The sequence below is a fragment of the Geospiza fortis genome, unplaced genomic scaffold (assembly GCF_000277835.1).
Source record: "Geospiza fortis unplaced genomic scaffold, GeoFor_1.0 scaffold11, whole genome shotgun sequence".
Classification (NCBI taxonomy): domain Eukaryota; kingdom Metazoa; phylum Chordata; class Aves; order Passeriformes; family Thraupidae; genus Geospiza; species Geospiza fortis.
In genome coordinates, this window is record NW_005054304.1 from 16,280,764 (window position 1) to 16,297,892 (window position 17,129).

The following is a 17,129-nucleotide window of genomic DNA, read 5'->3' on the forward strand; positions in this document are numbered from 1 at the left end:
GATGCCGGGGCCGGGGCCGGGCCGGGCCGGGCGGGGAGGGAGCGCCAGGGGCGCTGGGAGCGGGCGTGAGTAACGCGCCGCCCGTCTCTGCCCGCAGGACCTGAAGCGGTTCCTGTACAAGAAGCTGCCGAGGTAACGCGGGGCCGTGCGGGGCTGTGCGGGGCGGGCGGCCAGGGCCATCCGGTGCCAGCCCTCTGCCACGGGCAGGGACACTGCCCACCAGGCCAGCTTGCTCAGAGCCCCGTCCAGCCTGGCCATGAATACTTCCAGGCTGCGGTATCCACAGCCGCCCTGGGCAATAGGATACTATTCCAGTATCTCACCACCTGCACAGTGAAGAATTTCTTCCTAATATCTAACCTGAATTTCCCGGTTTTGATTTTGTACCCACTACTCCTTGTCCTGTCACTGCAGTTCCCAGAAGGGTCCCTCTCCAGCTTCCCTGCAAACCCCCTTCAGATACCAGAAGGTTGCTGTGAGGTCTCCACCCAACCCTCCCTTCTCCCGGCTCAGCAGCCACAACTTCCTCAGCCTGTCTTTGTAGGGGAAGTGCTCCAGCCCTCTTATCAGCTTCGTGGCTTCCTCTGGACTTGCTCCAGCAGCTCCATGTCCTTCTTGTTATTTGGGCCACCAGACCTGTACTAAACAGAACAAATACTAAATTAATGAGGGCATCAGCTTTTTTCACAGTTTTCCCCTTTCTCGCACATTTGTTCACAAAAAAAAACCCTTTCCTACTAATTACTGTGTTTTTAAAATGGTGTCTCTTCTTCTCTTTTATTTTTTTTTCAGCGTTGAAGGTCTTCATGCTATTGTAGTCTCAGACAGAGATGGTGTGCCTGTTATCAAAGGTAACTTCAGCTTCTTGCTGTGCTTTGCAGCTGAAATCCTGATTGAACAGCAGGGGGTGGAGAAGTACAGAAAAGTCTTCTGTTATGCCAAATACCCGAATATCCCAAGTGGTAGAATTAAAGTGGACTTCAAGTAGAAATTCACTAGTTGATTATGTACCTCTTTAAATATATCCTTTTGTTTGTGCCCTCTTTAAATATATCCTTTTGTTTGTTTGTAATTGCAGTCCATGGAAGTTTTCCTCTGTGACAGGGACTGGAGTGCTGTAAAGTCCTTGTATCTTCAAGTCCCTCACAGGCTGATTGATACTAAGTGGTAGACAGAGCTTGGCAGTGTTTTGTTGGCTTTTTTGGTACTGTAGTTTTTATGTTCTGCAGTCCTTGTTTCAGATATTTTTGGCTTGTGAGTACAATAGTTTAAGGATACAAAGTTTCAGGTATTGCAGGTTTATTTTGTTCAGTAACCCAGAGTATTCAAACACCCAGCAGAACTTGCACATCTTCACCTGTCTGCAGTCAAGTGACTGTGTGCCAGTAATCAGTTCAAAGGCTGGAATGGGTGCAATGGGACATGGAACCAAAGGGACGTCAGCACAGGCATCCTAAAGGAAAAGGATTAAAAATTTCTTAGGTGTGCTAGGAAGGATGCTGCTATAAGGAGCTTTGATCATACAGAGAGCATTAAATGATGTACAGCTTGTGAAAACTGTCTGGTGTTCCTGTGGGAGCACCTCAGAGGTCTTGCATGTTTCTCTGCTTTTGGCAGAGCACTGAGCTGGATGAGGGTTTGGGATGCAGTCAGAGACCCCATGTAAAGATGAGGATTTTCTTGTTTTGTTCCAGTTGCCAATGATAATGCTCCAGAACACGCACTGCGACCTGGCTTTTTGTCCACCTTTGCCCTTGCCACAGATCAGGGCAGTAAGTTAGGACTCTCCAAAAACAAAAGTATCATCTGCTATTACAATACCTACCAGGTGAGTAACCTCAGTGTGCCCTGTCCTCAGCAACTTGAGCTGTTCCTGTGTTACATTGAGCAAGAGAAAGAAGGTTATTTAAGCTCTGGTAGATTTTCACTAGGCTGCTATTGAAGTAATTTTGATTTATTTCTTACACAGCTTCAGTTAAGCCAAAATTTCACAGTATTTTTAAACTTCTGTTACATTTCTCAAAACTTGAGATTTACTTGTTGACAATGGGAAAGTGTAATAGTTCTGAATTTGCAGGAGATGTTGCTCATATGCTCTTCTGAATCTTTTATGAAGGGTTTATGTTCTTTTTTATGAACAATGTTTATAACTAGTGACACCTAACATGAATTAAAGCACATGCAGCCTGCTTCATAGCTAATCTTGCTGCCAGTATGGCTTTGAGGTACGAATGCTTCGGAATATCACTCATATTTTTCACAAATAAATTGATTATTTGTGTCCAAAAGTCCATCATCTACTACATTTCTGCTCCTTCACAAGTTCTGGTGGTCCTGAGAGCTTTTAATTATGGCTGCAGTGAACTGGCCAGCTGTTTAGCCTGCAGTGTGTCAAGCTTTGTTTGAAAATTAGGTGGGTGAGTGAGTTAGTACATTGCTTTGAGTCTCTTGATGCTGCTAGCTTACTGTTGTGCCCACGGTGCTGTTTCCCTGGTAATGGAGGAACAGATACTCCTGTACAGGGAACAGTATTTTAAAACGATAAACCTTCCTGCCCTCCTGTTTCCTGTGGAGGGTGTGGTCTCCACAGTGTAATCTGCAGGGTCTGCAGCTGAGGTAGGGTTCTGGTGGACAGCATTCTGTAGAACAGAGTGGAGGTGGAGAGAAATGCCAGGTTTTCCATCTGCAGCTCCCTGTACTACAGTGTAAGTTCTGTTGGTGTTTTTAGCCATGAATCTTGAGAAACAGGTACACTGAAAAGTCACCTCTGTGGCTCTTGCTCCTGCTTGTCCTTTGAACTGAGGAGGCTGCTTGTTGCACAGAGAATTTTTGTGGAAAGAATTCATCAGAGCCCTGACATGCACGATGTGTTAGCTGCTGGCTGAGCACTTCTCTCTGCTTGCAGGTGGTGCAGTTCAATCGCTTACCTTTGGTAGTGAGTTTCATTGCAAGCAGCAATGCCAATACAGGTATGTCTGTTTTAAAGATTGCAGCATTTTAATATTTGAAAATAAATTCCCTGAATTCACTGCAAGCTGTGTTAGCTTTGTTCCTGCTGTGAATTTTGTCAGTGTATTGTGCAAGATGTGAGTAAAAATTGACAGATTTTAGGTGTCTTGCTGGAGTTGTTATTCTTCTAGAAGCATTTTTCTCCTGTGATTAACCTTGCCCATGCTGCACAGGCAGTACTGTGCTGTACAAGCAAGCTGTTGGGTCTGTTTCTGTCAGTCACGTTAACATTCTGCAGGAATGTGTGCAGATTTGTCTTCAGTTCTGTGGGGTGGGGAAGTCCTTCAGCCAGACCCTAGCCTTGCTGGTGAGAACATTGGCTAATGAATCTGAGCAGAAGGGATTTAGTTTTGGTACAGCTTCTTGGGCCACAGGAGTTATGGAAGTGGCAAGGCAGTAGTGGGGGAGAGTTGTGCTGCACTGGGTGCCTCTTTTAGTGCCAGGGACTGCAGACACCCTGCCTGGGGGTGCTGCCCACTATTCACAGGAAAGTGAGTAAGTAGCTCACATGAAACATTTCAGACTTTGAAAAACACTGCCTGTGATTTGGGAGGGGGAGGGAGCTGTGGGCTTTGGAGAGAGGCTTCTCAGTGATGTTGTTTGATGGAACATTCTGTCTCTTCTCTCTTTCCAGGGCTGATTGTAAGTTTGGAGAAGGAGCTCACGCCCCTGTTTGAAGAATTGAGGCAGGTTGTTGAAGTTTCTTAACCTGGTGGTATAGCCAGAGTGCAGCATTCCTCTGCAGCCCAGTGGACAGAAAGATTCAATAATCATCAATCAAATAACACGTCTCGGAAGAAATACCACAGCTCCTTAGTATACTAAGTAAGAGTAAATTGTACATAGTACTGAATCTGAAATGATCTACTAGTGTGTTGTAGGTGGATGTTACTTTAGGCCATGCTTCTTGTATTGTGCAGTACTGGAGAGCCCACCAAAATAGCTCCCATGGAGTTTAGCTCAGCCAGCTGAGCCAGGCCGGCGCCGTGCCCTTGGCTCCAAGGAGCAACCCCCAGATCTCCTGCTTCACAGGGCACATGGCACATGGTAGGGGTGTCCTCAGGCCGGCCACCACTGCCTGTGGGAAGGCACATCAGGTGGAGGGAGTGAGCAGAGACGTGCTTGGAGGCATTGTGAGAGCAAGTGTGATAGCAGTGATGTGTCGGTACAATCAATGTCCCAGCTTCCTTACACAGGGGGCACTTTGGCAAGGGAGTGCTACTAATCTGGATGCTAGCTGCATCCTGCTTCCACTAGGAAGAAAGCTGTTTCTATGGAAGCTGTTGCTGTAGGGATTTTCATGATGCCTAGCTAAAGCACCCAAACAATGTCTCACTTCTTCATGGGGTTTTTTGTGTAATATGGTTGTGAAGATCTCATGTCTCATAGTCTTTGTGTGGGTTCATCACTGGTGACACTCTCAGCTTATTTACCCTTAGGTTTTCTTAAGTAAATAAATATAAATAAAATACAGTATTTTTAAATGACAGAGCCTGGTCTACTCTTCTGTTGCGCTGTAATACCCCACAGCACATCTGCTTGTCTCTGGAGAGAGCAGGTCTCTTAATTGTTTGTAAATGTCCAAACTCCATGAATTATACACTCAAAACTAACCAGTGTGTCTCTCAGTTGGGCAGTAAGGATGCCAAGTCCCAGGGCCGAGCAGAGATCCTGTTGTTGGGGATCAAGCCTGTGCTCTTAGCCCCACCCCTTGTTTCCTCCCATGTCCCCTTATGACAGCTGCCAGGCACTGCAGGTCTGGGGGACAGCTCTGGGCCCCAGGCTGGGAAAGGAGATGCCATGGCCCTGTGCTCACACCTCATTGACCTGTGGTGCATCAGGCAGGATGGGGGGATACGGTGCTGGAAATGACAGCTGGGAGTTCTTGTCTCAAAAAGAGATTACAGCTTGTCAGTCAACCCTTTTCCATTTAAACTAATCTGGAATGGGACTTTGGTTGCTGGTCATTACAGAAGCAGCTGGAAGGTGTGTGTATTTCTGGCAAAATGTGTTTGTGTTCCAGCAAAAGCCTCCCGTTGCTGTTTGTGCTCAACCCATCTGTCTGTGACGGCTTCCAAGGCCACCCAATTGCTGTTTCTTTCACTGGCTTCAGTTTGTGACACCGTGTGCTGAACTTGTGCCCAGTGTTTTGTGAGGCAGCCTGTTGCTGTGAAAAAGGGAAGGCAATGTTTGTGGTTTCCCCACAAGCTCCATTTCCAAGCCATGTTCACAGGACAGTGATGCTGTTGGAGAATATAATCTCTCTCTTCCCTTTATGCTGCCTCTCTCTCACACAAACTCAGCAAAGGTTTTTAACTAAATGGGAGATGTCAGTTCATTACAGCTTCATTAAGGGAAAAAGGAGGACAAAGCTTTAACAATACAGTGCAGGAATATAAAAGACGTGGTAGTTTTATAATGACATTTTATTCAGAAAACAGTCTGTATAAAAATATTTACAAATACTTTGAATTTCTAAGTTGAAATAAAATGCTATTTATATGCCCAAATCTAGATTTTCTTTCTTCTTCCAATATGCTTTTGCCTTCCTTTTCTGCACTCTTCTCCCAGCAAAGGCAATGATCAAACACCTTCTGCATGAGCAATACCAAACACAGACTGCAGTGTGGCATAGCAGGAGAGGTTGGCAGATGCTGTTTCAGCACAAATTTGATTGCTATGCAGGGAGAGAGGGTCCCCCCTCTTTGCCAGCCCTTGAGCAGGAGGCTGGCAGCAATTCTGCCAGCCCAGAATTGCTCAGGGGATCTTGCAGCTGGGTCAGTCTGGTCTTGAGCCTCTCCAGTGTGTCAAACTTTGCTTCCAAAATGTGACATCTATTTAGAGTACAGTACCAACATCATGGGGTTCCATCCACTTCTTGTCTCTCTAGTGAGCCACAATGCTGTTAGATGTGTGTCCTATGGTTTCTCAGAACCCTGGTTTGTATACAAGTGTGCTTACATGATGCTGCTCACCATTACCTACAGATGCTGTTTGAAACAAACATTCCCTTGTAGCCATCACTGTGGAATAAAGCTAAACCATATAAAAATTTGTTTGGCATGTCACTTTGAAAAGAGCCTTGGAATACTACTCTCTGGATTGCAATATAGATACTATTTACAAAATGTAATTCCGTCATTTTTCTTTCAGTTTAAAGCCTAAACAGGTAATAAAAAGATATTTAATATTTCCAGAAAGGACCTGTTTTAAATAAAAGGTTCAAGGTTACAGAATATGATACCAGTGCTTAGTTGTGATGCAGCTTGTAATAAATTAATGAGTGCGCTGAATAACCCCAAAAGTTTTGAACAGTGCCCACTTCTGTGATGAGGTGGCAGGTGTTTGAGTTAAGTGCATTACAGGCATACACCACGCACATCAAACACTCTGGTTCTGCAACCGTCCCCACGCGTGACTGGGCAGCCCCAGAGCACCCAGAGCTGCAGGATCCCGTGTGTGCAGAGCTGGGTGACCTCTGTGAGGGGCACAGACAGCACTGAAGACCTGAGGCTGCCCTCTGGTAAGCAATGCCTTCCCTTGGAGAGAGGCAATTCCTGCCCGTGGAGCAGGAGCGCTGGCACACCGCTAGGAACTGAGGGTGGCGCTGCGTTCCTCCAGCTGCTTCCGTATCTGTGACTGCAACAGAAAGACAGTCCATTACTGCTTGGCTGCGTGCATGTGCAGGTGGGTGAGTACAACCCACCCAATCCCTGGTAGTTTTTAGGAAGTAGTGCTTTCAAGCCTTTACATTGTCTCCTCATTCCTGCCATCATGACCCAGGACACGCAGTGTGGGCTGATGATCCGTATTGTTTACCAAGCACATATAATGACATCCTTAGAGATGGAAGTAATTTTTTCTTACAAATGAGTGTGCCTGTAAAAGTGCATCCCAAAAATGCTGAAGTGGGTTTGCAGAGAGATACATTATGCATGCCCCTGTGCATGGCACTGATGAGGCCACACCTCGACTGCTGTGTCCAGTTTTGGGCCACTCAGTTCAGGAAGGTGCCTGATTCCAGAAAAGGGCAGTGGAGGGGAAGGGGCTAGATCATAAGTCCTATGAGGAGCAGCTGATGGAGCTGGGGGTGTTTAGCCTGGGGAGTTTCTGGGGTGACTTTATGACTCTCTGAAAGGAGGGGGTAGCCAGCTGGGGGTTGGTCTCTTCTCCCAGGCAGACAGTGACAGGATGAGAGGGCATAGCCTCAACCTGTGCCAGGGGAGGTTTAGACTGGACCTCAGGAGGAATTTCTTCACAGAAGGAGTTGTTAGACATTGGAATGAGCTGCTCAGGAAGGTGGTGGAGTCACCATCCCTGGAGGTGCTTAAGAAAAGACAGGGTGTGGCAGTGACACTCAGTGCCACAGTGCCTAGTTGACAAGGTTGTGACTGATCAAAGGTTGGACTTGAGGAACTCAGAGGTCCTTTCCAACCTAATTGATTCTGTGATTATGTGAAAATGCGTATTCCAATCTAGCTGGCCTGGCAGCCAGAGCAAGTTCTCCCTGGTTGGAGGTGCTGAGAACTTTAGCCCTCGGGTGCCCCAGTCCTGGGGGGCTGTGCTGGCAGTAGCAGCACACATCACCTTACCAGCTTCCACCGCAGGATTTTAATCCACTCGTCAGCTTCTATCCCCGTTTTTGCACACAGGTAGTATGTCCTTAGTGGGAACACTAAACTGCAAGTAAACAAAACTTTCTTAAGTTGCTAGAACAACTGGCAGTTCTCCCCAAAACTGAGCCCAGCTGGCCTGTGCCAGCAGTTGCTGAGACAGAGCAGGACAGGGAGGCTGAGCTCCCCTTCAGCCACCAGGAGGGAGGTTAACCAAGAATGGGTGACAGCCATTTACAGCCCAGGGTCCTTAAGGACGAGGACCCTTCTGAGGATAAGAGACCCACATTTGGGCACAGAACAGGTTACCATGTGACCTGTATCAGTGTCTGACCCCAAGATCCATGAGTCTAGGTGATGATTATAGATGCTTAGAGAATTAGAAATGCTCACTACACATGGGCCCACCCTTTGCCAGGAGTGATTTGGCAAAGCCATGACAGAGATTGTCTGACAGAAAGAGACTTGTGAGTTAGAGGATGAGCAGGCTCACAACCACCAAAGGACCTTTCAGAAACACACATTGTTTATATTTCAAAATTCCCTTTGAACTTCCCAGCAACATGGAGAAAATCCTGCAACCTACCAGAAGCAGTTGACTCTTTCCTGGGAATAGTCAAATTGCACAGCTGAGCATTCAGTTAAGTCAAGCGCTCGAATTGGTTCTGTAGCCTTGAAGAGAAAACGTTTTAAAATGTGAACACATGAAAACAGAAGATAAGGTTATCTCACTTCATCTTCAGTGTATCTAGACTTTCACAGGCAGCTCCACAGGTTTTTCCAGGCATAGTTACAATGGCTGTAACACTATAAGCACAAACTAGCAAGCATAACATCAGTGGTATGATACAAAGTGAGCTTAATATGAAAAATGCAGGGCTGTTCACATCTGGACAAGCAACAGAGGAGATCTCTACTGCAGGAATGTTTGAGCTACATGGAGGCTGCTGAGGGTTTGGCTGATGCCTTGTAAAGTGACTGACACAGCAGCAAACCTGGTACCACTTTCAGCTAAGGTTTACAGAGACAAAGGCGTGGGTACAGGGCCTATCAGACCAGCCAGCTGTTGGAGATTGAATTAATTCCTAAGTGCCTTAAAAGGATGAAGCTGGGTAAGGACAAGTGTAGAAGTAAAGCCAAAGTAGTGCTTGCAGCAGAAGTGGTAGGTTTGGCTGCCTGAGAAGCATGTACACACACACATGTGTATAAAGTTTCTTTGGACAAGCTCAGGTGCAGGGACTGTGTACAACAGCAACCCATCTCCCTGAGGAGTTTCATTCTCCCTAGGTGTGAGAGCTCTTCCTCCAGTGGTTTCAGCCTCACATTGTTAAGGCCTCAGAAGAGACAGCTTGATTGCTTTCTGCCCAAACACCCTTAGCTGTTTCCATGGTCCTTCATCAGATGCATGGAGGTGTCTGTTGCTTTCTCATCTTCCCTTAATATTTTTGCTGACTCAGTGGCTGTTAGTAATACCCTACATTAGAAGAAAGCCCCTTGGTCTGTGGTGTGATACCAAATGCTATCCCAGGGTTAGCTGCAGGCTGCCCACCTGTAGGTCCCTGCAACCCCACAGCAAAAACAGGAGTGCCAGGAGATGCTGGAGCTGCTGCCTGGAAGGAGATTGTAGTCCTGACAAACACAGGAGTTCTTCTTGCCTGGTAAGTCACTAATTGAGTGCTGCTCTTTGAAATGCTATCCTGCAAACTTAATTCAAGTTGTTCTGTCTGAAATGAAAACTGGTGGAAAGCCCTGAAAAACCATAACTGTTTAGAAATGGTACTGTTTGGTGAGAGAAGGCTCTTGTGTCTGCTCTTGTGTAAAAATTTGTTAGATGCTTGAAATAGGGCTTGGCAGAGGTGAACAGTTTGGATGTGTTTATGAAGGAACCTCAAACAAAGGCATTGTAAGGGCAAAGAAACTCCATCTGTGTTTCTTGTCTTTACTCAGATCAAGATAGAAATGGAGAAGCAAATGTAAGGATGCTACAGATTAATCTTTGTCAGAAGGAATTTTTAAGTGACCTTTTTTTCATGTATCCTGTGAGACCACTTGAAGTAAGAGGATGAAATCAAAGAATGCAAAGGATACCACCAGTATTTTTAGAACTATTTTAACAGCATGCTCTCTGTCAGGTTGTGTCTGAGCTACAAATAAAGGTTGTGTTGTGCTGGTAGCTTAAAATCCACTTAACAAAGCAAAACAAAAATGTATTCTAGGCCAGGTTGGGCAGGGCTTGGAGCAGCCTGGTCTAGTGGAAGGTGTCTCTGCCTGTGGTGGAGAGCTTGGAAGAAGAAGATCTTTAAGGTCCCTTCCAACCCAAACTATTCCCTGATTCTTTGTAAAAAAATCCCTGCAAACTCTATCCAGTAGCTAAGACTGGCAGAGCACAGTAAAACTTAGTTTCTCTTGTTGAAGTCATCAGCAAAACTGACTTTACTTGACAGGTTTGACCCCTCTGACAGTTTGGGAAGTTTTAGCTTGGAAAGCTGTGATACAGATGTGAGAAGCCAGAGAGACAAGGAGGCTGCAGCTGCCTGTGTAGATGTTTAAAAGGTGGAATTGGTGTTTGCTACTTACTGTCTGGTCTTTGAAGTACTTCAGTTCATTCCTATGCAGTGTAAACCACCTTGTTTTCCAGTTCTGAAAGATCAAGAATGAATGGTAACCGTTTTGGGAGAGTTTAGTCTAAAACTTCTTGGGAAAGAAAAGCTTTCAAAGCTGCTGGCTTGCCCTGGTTTACAGCTGTTCTTTGTTGTTGCTCAAAACACAAATTGTTCCTCTCTGCAGGGAAATACAGGTGGAGCAATTTCAGCTCCATGTTGTCTTTAGCTTCTGTGGGTGATCACAGGGTGGAAGCAACAAGTAAGAGTTTTCTTACCTTGACTATTTTGCCCTGTTTTATCAAATATCCTTCTTTGGTACCGAGCTGTGAAGTAAGAAAGAAAGAAAGAAAGAAAGAAAGAAAAAGAAAGGGATTGTGGTTAGAGGCTGAGCTCTGCTTCCATGTCCCACATACCCCTCCTTTGCCTACATTGGGAAGATGCATCAATTCTTTGGGAAACTCCCCAGAGCCACTTGCCCTCACTTCCATGCTCCCCCTGGGCTGATCCAGCTGTCTTAGGGTGAACATGGAGCAGTGCTGGCTCTGGAGCAGCCCCCAGGCTGTGCCTCCCCCAGGGAGCTCCTGCCCTGTCCCTTCCCAGCCAAATGCACCAAAATAGCTCAGTTACACTTCATTTACTGAAGTTGGATGGTTGTCCCTCTGGGTGTTGTGACCAGGAGCACATGGGGTTTAACTGACAGTGGAATTATCCCCAGAAAAGGCTCCTCAAATGCAGCCAGGGGAAAGTGCTGTTTTACTGAGCTGCTCTATTCTCTCAACCAGGCCCACGCTGGACAGGAAAAAACTGTTATGTTCAGTGTGCTTTTAGAAAAATTGGGGTTTGAACTGTTTTTCTGGCATCATGAGTGACACCTGGACCTTATCACTTCTTAGATACTGAAATTCTCTTTAGGGACCTGGCTGTGGGATCTCTGAAAATCAAAATCTTGCCAAGTTACTGCTTGTTCTTGAAAAAATGTTACCTTTTTATTGGTGGTGTGTGGAAGTCAAGCTTCTTTGGAGGTTAAAGTGTAACTTGGTGATGAAGGGTTGGATGTGAGATACATCAGAAGTGGTTCTTCTTGCAACTTCATTAACCCATAGTAACATAATTCTTCCTCTTTCCCCCCCAAAAATAAGTATATAATTAAAATACTTTCTGTGCAGAGCAAACTGTTCTGGAGAAACCACCTGTCTCACTTAGACATGAGCTACAAGGGATTTAGAGACTCCAACTGCTGTTCAAGTGAGTCTCAAATGTCAGAATAGGTGGCCCAAATGTATATGATTTTGTGTGTGTGTGTATGCATTTTTTTTTAAATTCATGATAATTTTAATAATGATAAATTATTCTAAAAGATAACGTGAGAATGAAAATCTTTCACATATTCTTTGTTTGGATAGTCAGACTCACCCAGGTTTTTCCAGGGACAGCGTTGAAGTGACAACAATTATAAAAGCCTTTATTTGTCATGGGCTTGTACTGAGCAAGTCTGTATTTGCTTTGCCTTGTTTGGCAGAGACTTCCTGTATTTACAAACCCATAGAGGGATTAATAACCAGTCTTACTCCATAGCTCACTCCAGCAATCATGCTAGGCTCAGGCCAGGAGCACCCCTCCCACCAGAACACAACTTACTGAGGGAGCATTTGGGACAAGGTCACTTTCTGTCCTTCCTGTCTGCATTGCAGTGTGAACTCGGACAGACTCATAAATGGAGGGTTCCTCCACTTGCCGTGGGTAGGGATGCTTCAACACAATTAAAGTTCCTGGACAGAAAAGAGCAGGAGTCATCTGGAAAGTCCAACTTAGAAAATAACTTGTCAGTAGCTACATCTCTGAGGAATGGTTTATTTCATCTCCTCCTAAAATTAAAAAGGCAGCTGTGAAAACTGTAAATAGATGGTACCTTTTCAAAACCTTTACCCTTGCAAATGCTTGCATGAAATCTCTTGACTTATTAAGTTGCTTTTCTGCCCCAGAGGCTGGCTTGGAGGGTGGGCAGGATGCTAAACTAGACAGGAGGCATAAAAGTCATGGGGTTTACAACATGCCACTAGCTGGTGCTTAAATCAGCTAATCTGTCAGAGCTCTGGCTACAGACTTCCTAACAGTAAACCCATGTCAACTGTTTTTACCACAGCTCTTCCCAGTTAATCTTTTCATTATAGCCATTCTTCTTTTCCTCCAAGTAAGGTCATGTTTATTGCATGTTCCCTGAAAAAAACTGCATTCTCAATAGTGAATGCATTGTACTTTTCAAAATAGTATTTTTGTACTTTGAGTACAATAGTACTATTGTACTTTTCAAGAACATCCTTGAAATAGTAACTGCTCCACCGTCTAACTCCATTCTTTAAAAATATCACAGCATACCAAATGCTGCTCCATTTGCATTTTATGCTGATATTGCAGCTCTTAAAGAGGAGGGATGCTAGAACTGGAAGCAACTTGAACTTGAAACCTACAGATGTATGAGTAATGTAAAAGTATTCTGTAATGGGAGGGGCTAAAAAGAGAAGTGGAAAAATTGTATTTGAAGTAACCAGCTGAAATCTGTCTGCAGGCACAGGGGGTGTATGCAAATGTGATCTATTCAACTTGCTGTAGGTGGAAAGTCAACATATGTTTATTTCTATCTGGCCTTGCAGAAAAATCATGCTTTATCATTTAAAATAAAATTGAGAACAGCTCTACCACCATTCCAGAGAAACTACTCCTGAGCTGTTGCACAGAATCAGGGTATCATCATCTGTACCCCATGGATAAAAAGCTCCATTGCAGAAATGGAAGGCTAATATAACATTTTATACAATATTTGTTTTCTCTGTGGATTTTTTTGCCTCCACAAAGACAATTGTACACAATAATCTGGTAAGTATACACAAGATCTAGCAAAAAGCTGCACTGTAGCAAGATTATTCTGCCATGTCTGCATCTGCTGATGCTTGGATTGGAGTTGACTCTGATGAGCCTCTGCCTCATTTTTGACAAAACATGGTTATGACCCAGGAGAAATTTGACCCCTGTATCTGAAGGAATATTGCCTGAGTGTTAATTCTCTTTTCCACTCTACTGTTTTCCATGGTATGGTAAGGTGGAAGGTTTCTTGATATGATATCCAATTTTTTTTTTTTTTTTATTTTGTAGCACATCTGACTTAGAGGTTTCACAGAGCCAGCAGAATCTGATTAGGAAACCTTAAGGTGGCAAGTGTTAATCTCATCCATAGAGATCAGATAAAACCAAAGTCTTGCTTATTAGTGTCTGTAACATGTGCAGTGAAGGAGTGAGGAATGGGGAAATACAAGTTTTATGTCATCTGAAATCTTTATGGGGCTAGGCCTGTGGGTGCATGCCTGATTTCCTAGGAAAAATAGCTCACTGGCACAGATCTTACATGTGGGAGCTCTGTGTTTGAACCACTCTTGAAAGCAATTTAAAAAGAGTGTTTTGAAAGATACAAACGCCATATTGAGTGTACAACTGCATTTTTCTTAAGGGAAGAAATTGGCAAAGGAGCCCTTGAATTTAATGTTTGGGTTAGCAGAGTACTGGTGCAAATTTAGTGTGTGACAAGTTACAGTTATTGCATGTGCCAACTATCATTTAACTGGGCTCTTGCATACATAATCAGCACTGCTCTGAGTTATTTGCATACACTTGCCACAGAGGACACTGAAGTTTTGGCATTAACTTGTACTGACGTGTCTTCATCTCTTACACTTGAAGCTAAACATAAAACTGACATTGCCATGATAATACCCAGTTTGTTTCTCCAGGGATTCTAGCCTGATGGTGTTCAATTCTTCTAGGAATCAAGTTTAATATTTTGACCCTTAAATTCAGGCAGCACACTGGTTGTTGGAGAAACTTGTGCTTTTCTCTCTCCTCTGAAAAGCAAGAAAAATCACTGTGATGGTAGATGGCATCAGCATGGTGATGGCATTGCAGGCAGAACAGGAGAGCTGGTTAAAAACACATTCCCTACAGGAAGGAGGAGCACAACACTGTAGGCTCCTTCCTTGGACAAAGAATAGTGAGATAAAACCATTTCAAGTCACTTTTCTATTTATTTTTATTGGGGGATTTCAAGTTCAAAGATGAATATTTATGTCCTCACCAACACTGTGCTTTGGTTTTGCTGGTTTTGAGAATGTTCTAATCCTCCCTGTATTTTGAAATCCTTCTTCCTCTGAGAAACTGAAAGGAGCTCACAGCGCTGGTTAGCAAAAGCCCAATAAGCTTATGTGTGGGTTATCTTCAAAGAACTTGAAAGATTTTTTTGAAGTGGAATTGATTTAGATACAAATACAAATGTGAATTTATGAACACTTCAGCAGAAGATCTATTTGCTAGCACAACAGAAGCTCCTTTTAGTTAGACCTTTGTGAAGCATGGCTACAAATGTGTTCATGCACACAATATGGCTCTCCTTACCTGTTTCACTTCCAATTAAAGGCTGGTTTGCAAAATGCATGACCAATTCCTTCAAGCTAGAAAATTCATTAAATCCAAACTTGAATGAAGTTCCTGTGTGCTCAACATGGAAGTGTTTCACAGAATCTTTACCCCTAAAATAAAAGAGGAAAATTTGTCAAGGCATAAATGCCAAAGGCATTTTGCACATACAATCCTTAAACAGCATCTTTCACTACAGGGCCCCAGGTCACAGGCTGCCAGTCACTGTCATAATAGTAATACTACTGCCATTACTGTCCCTCACTAATACTCAACACAGCTGAAAATCAGATTTTAGTTGCTGACTTACAGACATGAGATGATGAAAGCCTAGAAAGGCCAAGTTGGTTGATTTAACTCTCACATCAAGAAAAAGACACAGAAGAGAGATTTCAAGCCTTCTGCCTAAATCCTTTCACTTATTGGACTTCAGTCTTGAGAGTGTACTCAATATGTGTCTTGCTTTTCAAGTAGCATTCCAATCTCACTGAAAATGTCTTCTGTTTCCCTTTGAAAAATAGGCTGTCTCTGTTTTGCACGCAAACATGTTTAATAACCTAATTTTAAATACCTAGGGCTTTAGCAGTTGTTTGCTTTGTCTCTGTATTTGGATGATTGGTTCCACTAGGATGGGCACTGACAAACATGAACCAGGGTCCTTGTTCTGTAAGGGAAGTAACAGCTTTTGTTTATGAAACCTGATGGCATTTAGAGAAGTGTACAAGGTCTCACTTCCTGGGTAGGCAATTATCTTGACTTCAAAAGACAGTGAAGCATTTATTGCAAGTATTTCTCCAATGAAAAAGATACTTTTGTTAATGTTACTAGCACCCAAAACAAACTGTCTGAGCAAAAACTTACACAGCAAATATACTGGGAAAGTGTAGTGAAGAAAATTAATTATAGCATCTCTTTCATTGTTTATTGCCACTTCCAAAGAAGATTATGGTTTCAAACTGGTATTTAAAGATTTCTCTTCGAACAGTATTTATGATACTGCAGAAAACAGAAGAAGAAGGCCTCTGTGGGCCTCCCACATGTTTTGTGCTACAGTAAGCTGAGGCACAACAAGCCAAGTGCAAATGCTCAATGCCAGGGAAGAGCTGCTGTGACTCTGCTGCAATTACAGGCATTTCTTTCTTTTTGTTTAATTTCTCAAGACAATGTTGCAATGAGAGCAAATTCTACTCTGCTTCCTACTTCCCTTTCAAACTGGCTAATGTAGCTGGGGGAGGGGATTTCAGGGAATAAGTGATCTCTCTTCCTACAGCTGTCAATAAAAACCTCAAGGGATGGCTAAGCATTCTTTCCTTGAAAAACCCCAAATTATAATCATGACCAAAGTTCCTTGTGAGGCTGAGGCAGAAAATGAAGTAAAAGCTACAGAAGATATTTCAGGACAGAAGGAAAATGACAGCTAGAATTGCTGAAGTTATCTTTTCTACAGAAATGTATCAGAACAAAACTGAATTACTTATTCTACTATTAACTTTTAATATTAGTCCAAAAAACTGAAAGAAAATATAACATTAACCAGTAGAAAAATTGAAAAACATTTTAAAATCAAAATCAGTATTCAAAGGAGATGTAACAACAGAAACTAGCAGAACAGAATAAAAGACAAAACTTCAGACTGGGCTATTCAGTTCATATGGTAATGCAGTGAGTAATGCTCCCTACATGAAGAGCTGAACAAGAGATTGGAATGGACCTGAAACAGAGTTTTGTAGGTCTTCTAAGGCTAGAATCTAGTCAAGCAGCAAATTTATTTTCATTAATTAGCACTTCTGTTTCCTATTAAAAGAACTATTTAAATTTGGTTTATTACAATAAGTTGTTTCCTGAATGCCCTTTAAAACTACCTTCAAGATACATATATATATTTTTAATTGGCTGAGGTAGTTACCTCAAATAATGCTTAACATTTTAAAGTAAAAAAAAATATTAACCAGAAAAACAGTGATTCACTTGAAATTACTTTTTTTTAAGGAAAGCTATTGTTTGTAAATGCCACTATTCTTTCTGGCAACACTTGCACTGAATTCAGTCATTGCTAGTCTGAATACTCATTTTGTAACATCACCCGCAGATCTGTTGGGCACCCTTTGTATAAATGGCTGCCTAATAATTTCAACAGTGTGTGTATAGACGCAGTTGCTCCTAGATCTTCTATCAGAAGTGGGTCAAAGACCTCACTGTTGCCTTTCCAGGGGAGCAGGGTATGTGCAAATCAGACTTTCCTCAGCTCCCAAGAAACTGCTCTTCCAGATTGTAACTGCCCCTGGTACTGAATATGCAGAAAGCCACAATCTCAAGGGCATATGCTGTGCCCCTGTCAGGGTGGAAATAACCAGCAGCATTACACGGATCAAAGTGACTTTAGAAAGTTACTGTGGTTCAGCTGAGTTGTGGTCACAGATTGTTCAGAGGCTCAGTTTGCAGC

At 43.4% G+C, this 17,129-nt stretch overlaps 2 protein-coding genes across 2 annotated transcripts in view; one reads left to right on the forward strand and one right to left on the reverse strand.

The window, feature by feature from the left end:
- Positions 1 to 85: 85 nt before the first annotated feature.
- LAMTOR3 (late endosomal/lysosomal adaptor, MAPK and MTOR activator 3) lies at positions 86 to 5,519 on the forward strand (the record flags this gene model as incomplete). Its single annotated transcript, XM_031066444.1, has 5 exons — positions 86 to 132; positions 793 to 851; positions 1,695 to 1,828; positions 2,906 to 2,969; positions 3,644 to 5,519. Coding segments are annotated over 5 exons (378 nt in total), but the record flags the coding sequence as incomplete, so codon positions are not given.
- A 335-nt stretch (positions 5,520 to 5,854) lies between these two features.
- The window catches only part of DAPP1 (dual adaptor of phosphotyrosine and 3-phosphoinositides 1), a 21,978-nt gene continuing 10,703 nt past the window's right edge, over positions 5,855 to 17,129 (reverse strand). The window contains exons 3-9 of the mRNA XM_005418260.2: positions 14,666 to 14,799; positions 11,864 to 11,994; positions 10,501 to 10,548; positions 10,200 to 10,262; positions 8,209 to 8,294; positions 7,602 to 7,689; positions 5,855 to 6,648 (exon numbers count right to left, since the gene is read on the reverse strand). Coding sequence (XP_005418317.1) covers positions 6,598 to 6,648; positions 7,602 to 7,689; positions 8,209 to 8,294; positions 10,200 to 10,262; positions 10,501 to 10,548; positions 11,864 to 11,994; positions 14,666 to 14,799 — 601 coding nt within the window. The 3' untranslated portion in view covers positions 5,855 to 6,597. The remainder of the gene's footprint in view (positions 6,649 to 7,601; positions 7,690 to 8,208; positions 8,295 to 10,199; positions 10,263 to 10,500; positions 10,549 to 11,863; positions 11,995 to 14,665; positions 14,800 to 17,129) is intronic.